Below are 6,665 nucleotides of genomic sequence, written 5' to 3'. Positions count from 1 at the left end.
ATTAATTGTTCACCGCGATAATGAAAAAGTCCATGCTTCATGTTTTTCAACCGACCAGGGCCTCGAATAATCCGAGTGAAATAATATAAGAAATTATTTATTTCGGCGTTTTTACCGCGGATATATTTTTTTCCATATGTCAGATTACGTTCCGCCAAGAGAATTTTCTCGAAAAACGAGGTTTTTGTCGACATGAAGAGTCACGTGGGCTGAATTCTTTCACCGTCCCGCACCGAAGTTATAAAAGGGGGTAACCGACCCAAAATCGGTAATTCACGTTCAGGCAGTAGGAAAATTCATGTTCAGGCTTTCAGATAGTTGAGTAGTAGTTTTCAGTAGTTTAGATAGTAGAGATTTTCAGATTCAGTAGTATAGTAAAGTTAGTTAGTTATTCAGATAGATTTAGGTAGTAGATAGTTCAGTAGATAGATATAGTTAGATTTAGAGGTTTAGGTAGTAGTTTAGTTTTAGAAAAGACATTTTGGTTAAGTGGTTACCAGGTGACCGGAAAATAGTAAAATTGGTAATTGAACACCAATAATTACAAATCCGTTTCTGAGGTCGAAAATCGCCATTTTCATCAGTAAACTTACTTGTTAGTCTTTTTTCTGGGGAGTTTGCTAATTTTTACTTGTGACTTTCTTACGAGTGAATATTCAAGGGTTTCATTTGATAGAGACAACGAGAGGGTGGTGTACCGGTGGAGTTTTTCAACGCGCTAGGATTAGTTTTCATTCCTTCCCGACTCTACAAAATCCACGATTCTCAATCTCCAATTATCATAACTTCCCGGCTCCCGGATCCGACTAACTTGTTCAACGGTTCTGACTGACATTAAATTGGTGAGGTAAGGACACAGTAGTTGTAGACAGTACAAATCATCTCAGTAACCGAATTGAAGTATACAGATTGATATAGTTTATGCTTTTTCTGATTTCCCGTTTTTACTGAGATTATCTGTATTGTATAATTGAATCAATAAACCTATTAATTTTGTTGCGTTGTTTGTTACTTGGTCACCGCTACCATCCTAGGTGACACCGAATCCTGTCTTCACTAAGCTGCCCTGGTAAGGTTTGTCAATTTCTCCCTAAAATTGGCTGGCGCTCGAGATACTACTGCAAAGTGCTGAAGGGCAATTGGCAGAGGCGCCAGTGACGCAAAAAGGTCGTTACAAATGGCGCCCGAGCAGGGACCAGAAAAGACAGCGCCAAGCAAAAGATCGTTACAAATGGCGCCCGAGCAGGGAAAATTAATAATAATACACATTCAGAGAAGACTGAATTTTATTATCACTAAAAATGAAACCGAGTCACAGATGATAGAACACTTAAAGGAGACTGCAGCTCGGGCCTTGAGTTCATTGGAGGCAACGTTGACTGCTGACAGACAGCAACCATCAACCCGACCGGATGGATCGCTTTTGGAGGCAGAGATTCCACAGTCGCCTGAGATGTCTCCCATTCAACCAACCAAGGTTGCACAACTGAAGACATCACTGATAGATTTGGAAGATGATGAACACCCACTGCCAACTGCCCAGGTCTCCCATACTGCAACACCTGTAAATAAGTCAAGATTAGTTCAAGTTTTGAATGAAACGAAACAAGAATGTGAGAGGTTATTACAGAATTTACCGACGATGCCTATTCCTCAACCACAACAGCCGAACATGAATCAACCAGAGGCACCAACTCATAGTCGATGGACCAGCTCTATGAGAAGGGTGTCATTTCCCGATTTGAATGAACCCATGATGAATCTGAACCAGCTGATGACACCGACTACTGCCCAACAAGGATCTGAACCACGACCGATGCCGACCTCAACTATACCCATCCATAAATGGAATATTTACTTTGATGGGACTGATAGTGTGATTGGATTTATAGAAGAGATAGAGAGACTTGCTGAATCCCGAAAGACATCCTTAGAACATGTGTTCGAATCGATTTACGAACTTCTGCGAAAGGATGCCAAAGATTGGTTCATCCCCCGGAGGGGACTCTTCAGAAACTGGGACGACTTCAAGACTCAATTAAAAGAGGCATTCTTACCAGTCAACTATGAAGAGAACCTACTGGATGAAATCAAGAAGAGGATGCAAGGTCCTGATGAGAAGTTACTACTGTATGTCACCCGGATGCAAAATTTGTTCCAGAAGCTGACTTGCAATCGTCCCACTGAGAGTGAACAGATTCGACTGATAAGACAGAGGTTATTGCCATCACTGCAACAGGCTTTGGCCTTTCAAGAGACCACCACGTATGATGAACTCCTGAAAAAGGGAAAAGTTTTTGAAATGGTTCAATGGCAGATGGAACATTATACCAAACCACCGGTTAAACCCAGCCTCATCGATGAACCACATCTAACATATCATCAACGTCGTCAACAGGACTACCCGGCCAACCTCTCTGCAATTTCGGAGAATACTAGTCAACGAAACCACAGTACTCGTCAGAAAGCTCCCACACCATCTCCATCTCCGAAGAAGGGCCCGTCAAGACCGCTAACCACAGCCACAAGGATAGAAGACTGGAATTGCTCAGTATCCCCTGGACCAGATCGTCCCCATCTGCCCTCGAGGCCACCGGAATACTCGACCAACAGAACAGGAAATGCCAACACCTCCCAGGATCGGAATGGATCACCACCGGAGCGAAGAGTGTCCTCCCAGACACAATGCTTCAGATGCGGGGGATATGGCCACCTACGTCGAGACTGCCGAGGGACACCGAAAACGTTTTGCTCCCGATGTCAACGAGAAAATATCCTCTCACGAGACTGCCCATGTCCTCAAAACCGGAGAGGAACGACACCGTCAACTTCAGCTGGATTCCTAACTACAGTAATTCCTATCGTTAGCAACGACAGCTGGCCTCTGGTAGAAGTGCACATTGAGGGAAAGTTATTCCATGCATTGATAGACACTGGCGCGGCAAAGAGCTGCTGTAGTCAGAGGGTAGCCCAGCTGTGTGAAAGAAATGGAATCAAGGGAGAAAAATCAACGACTGAAGCTGTCATGGTAGCGAATGGACAAACTACAGCCATACCGAAGATGTATCACCTTGGAATGGTGATAGCCGATTATGCCCTGAAGAACATAGAATTCTTGCTTGTACCCAACTTACCAGTCGACTTAATCCTAGGAATAGAGATGCTGAAGACCTACAATTTCTCCCTGGATATCAAGAACACCGCATGTTATCTAGAAGGACGACGGATCCCCAAGGCTAAACAGGTTTGCCAAGAGGTCATAGAGGTGCAGACTCCTGAAAAACACCTCCAGAATCGAAGAGGATCCCACAACAGACTTGCTGACAGCCTGTCAAGAAATCCATTGCCGACACTCAACTGTGTACAACTGAAAGAAACAGGTATGCAATGTAAGTGGTACAAAAATAAGTTTCAGGAAGTAGAGAAAGGACCAGAGCACTGCCCCGAGTATTCCATCATCAATGGAAGATTGCACCGACACTTTTGGGATTCACCAGACGTCAGGGAAGCTGGAACAGGCCATCCCTGGAAGTTGTGTATACCCACCGAACAGAGGACCAAAGTACTGGAAGAAAACCACGACTCTGCCTTGGCTGGACATCTGGGAATAGCTAAGATGATTGCGAAGATCTCGTGGAATTATTACTGGCCAGGTATGTTTAGGGACATTGCGAAATATGTCCGGAACTGCACTTCGTGCCAAAAGTTCAAAGTACCCCAACAGCAACTGGCAGGAAAGATGCAACCTCGAAAGATGGTGGATGCGCCGTTCACGGAAGTACCGGTGTTGAGGGGAAGAACGGTGACAGAGGTGAGGATGTCTAGAGTCCCCCAGAGCTCGGTATCGTCAGTTAGAGGGAGAAATTACCTAGCCGGAGTAGAGAGAGTGATGAAGAGGACCACTACGCAGTCTACACAGACCCCCCCTTTGTGCCAGCTGCGTGCCAGTAAGCAACAAGATACCGGTTCTAAAATTCCATTCAGGACGAGTGTGGAAGACAACACCGGTATAACTAAACCATATGTTTCAGATCAAACCACACCGGCCCCCAAGAGTGTTCGTACAGTCGGTACGACAGGATCTAAGGTCTATCTGGAGGTGAGATCCAACACGTGCTGGAAGTGCGGCAAGACATGCCCCTCGCGGCAGGAGTGTCGAGGTCCACCACTCCTATTTTGCAGCAGATGTGGTTTGATAGGTACGCAGACCAGGTACTGCGAGTGCGTACCCAGGAAACTGGCCCCACGACCGCCAGCAACTAGGTCGGAACAACCAGCCAGGCATCCATGTGCAAGATGCACAGAAAGGGAGGCCATGCAGCGGAAAATGAGATAGAAAAAAAAAGAATGATGGGAAAAATAGAATTAAAAAGAAGATACCGTTGTTTTTGTTCCATAATCCTGTAAAACTGTATAAAACCATATAGGGCCTAACCCAATATCTTATAACATTATATTCAAGACTAGTAGACTGATTTTTAATCTGTAAATGTTGATGAAACCGAATAGTACATAATAAGTCAGTGAATATTATGCAATAAAAACAATTCCAGTCACTTGCCCCGAATTTCAAAGGCCGTCAGATATAAATTAGTAGTTTCACTGTGTAACCAATTTGAAGAATGCCATTTCTAATCTCTTACTGTTCTGATAAATAACTGAAATATTCCGCAGTGTTACAGATGAAGTTTTCTAAGAGGCTAGATACTCACCGATGAGAATAAATGCTGGAGATAGGCAACACACCTTTCATCGGATGATCAGCTGTAAGCCCAATTCCACCGAAGACATGATTCCTGAAGATTTATTCATATCATCATCCAAGAAAGAAGTACTTGAAGAATTGGACATCATGACCTGTCAATTATTACTCTGGTGGACATCTGGATTCCATTTCAATTTTCATATAGATAATTTAAACTGTATAACTGGAAGAATTTTCACCGTTCTGAAAATTTCACCATACAGTCACTGATTCCTTGTAATATCCACAGGTAAATCAACCAGTATATCAATGAGTTTGGAATGGTTTCGACTCATCTGACTGGGAACTTCGACGTCCCTCTGAAATAATATGGCATGATTCATCGAGATATGGAAATCACGGAACTACTCACCGGAGAATGGGATAATCCACACCTGACATCAGATTATTTCACCGACACTTGGAAACTTCATGGAAATGGGAATGAGTTCTACTCCACAACCCCGAGATGAAGAAATTCCCCAAACATGTACACATTCAAATCACCCCGGATGACCGAAGAAGGAAGACGGCGTTTGAATTTTTCACCGACACTTGGAAACTTCATGGAAATGGGAATGAGTTCTACTCCACAACCCCGAGATGAAGAAATTTCCAAACATTCAAATCACCCCGGATGACAGAAGAAAGAAGCCGACGTTTGAATTGACATCGATTCATAGAGCAAAGTTATATTTTTATATGTCATACTGTCTACAACAACATTATAGTCTTTGATAGCGTAACGTAACAGTCAGTCCCGTACTTCCCATATATCCCGCGTAATAAGACAGGATAGTATTCGGTTATCTTTTGTTTGTTTTTAGAATTCAAATTTCTGTTTCACCGTAACTTGAATTTTTCCGAACCAGGGGGGATGTAACGAAGTCTGATTATTCCCATAGGAATAATCAGGCTCCGTCTAAAGAATATTTTATTGTTTTCCGTTCAAATTAATCATTCTGATATATTCCGTAAATATTGGAAATAATTTATTAATTGTTCACCGCGATAATGAAAAAGTCCATGCTTCATGTTTTTCAACCGACCAGGGCCTCGAATAATCCGAGTGAAATAATATAAGAAATTATTTATTTCGGCGTTTTTACCGCGGATATATTTTTTCCATATGTCAGATTACGTTCCGCCAAGAGAATTTTCTCGAAAAACGAGGTTTTTGTCGACATGAAGAGTCACGTGGGCTGAATTCTTTCACCGTCCCGCACCGAAGTTATAAAAGGGGGTAACCGACCCAAAATCGGTAATTCACGTTCAGGCAGTAGGAAAATTCATGTTCAGGCTTTCAGATAGTTGAGTAGTAGTTTTCAGTAGTTTAGATAGTAGAGATTTTCAGATTCAGTAGTATAGTAAAGTTAGTTAGTTATTCAGATAGATTTAGGTAGTAGATAGTTCAGTAGATAGATATAGTTAGATTTAGAGGTTTAGGTAGTAGTTTAGTTTTAGAAAAGACATTTTGGTTAAGTGGTTACCAGGTGACCGGAAAATAGTAAAATTGGTAATTGAACACCAATAATTACAAATCCGTTTCTGAGGTCGAAAATCGCCATTTTCATCAGTAAACTTACTTGTTAGTCTTTTTTCTGGGGAGTTTGCTAATTTTTACTTGTGACTTTCTTACGAGTGAATATTCAAGGGTTTCATTTGATAGAGACAACGAGAGGGTGGTGTACCGGTGGAGTTTTTCAACGCGCTAGGATTAGTTTTCATTCCTTCCCGACTCTACAAAATCCACGATTCTCAATCTCCAATTATCATAACTTCCCGGCTCCCGGATCCGACTAACTTGTTCAACGGTTCTGACTGACATTAAATTGGTGAGGTGAGGACACAGTAGTTGTAGACAGTACAAATCATCTCAGTAACCGAATTGAAGTATACAGATTGATATAGTTTATGCTTT

The 6,665-nt window shown here is 42.4% G+C and overlaps 1 protein-coding gene and 1 long non-coding RNA gene across 3 annotated transcripts; one reads left to right on the top strand and one right to left on the bottom strand.

Moving 5' to 3' along the window:
* The first annotated feature begins 1,225 nt into the window (after positions 1-1,225).
* LOC123688702 lies at positions 1,226-4,377 on the top strand. Its single transcript, XM_045627334.1, has 2 exons — positions 1,226-3,947; positions 4,032-4,377. Exons 1-2 carry the CDS (start codon positions 1,232-1,234, stop codon positions 4,334-4,336), a joined length of 3,021 nt encoding a protein of 1,006 aa, XP_045483290.1. The 5' UTR covers positions 1,226-1,231; the 3' UTR covers positions 4,337-4,377.
* On the bottom strand, positions 1,425-5,489 carry LOC123688703. 2 transcript variants are annotated; one of them, XR_006750090.1, is made up of 4 exons: positions 5,118-5,489; positions 4,713-5,064; positions 2,058-2,278; positions 1,428-1,562 (listed from the first exon to the last, which is right to left on the bottom strand). It is a non-coding gene; the product is annotated as an uncharacterized LOC123688703 (long non-coding RNA). The 2 variants fall into 2 exon arrangements; XR_006750089.1 differs by lacking the exon at positions 2,058-2,278 and having other exon boundaries at positions 1,425-1,562; positions 5,118-5,475.
* Positions 5,490-6,665: the final 1,176 nt, after the last annotated feature.

This window comes from Harmonia axyridis, chromosome 1 (genome assembly GCF_914767665.1).
Source record: "Harmonia axyridis chromosome 1, icHarAxyr1.1, whole genome shotgun sequence".
NCBI classification, from domain to species: domain Eukaryota; kingdom Metazoa; phylum Arthropoda; class Insecta; order Coleoptera; family Coccinellidae; genus Harmonia; species Harmonia axyridis.
Note: the sequence above shows the minus strand (reverse complement) of the source record. Positions and strands in the feature narration are given on the sequence as shown.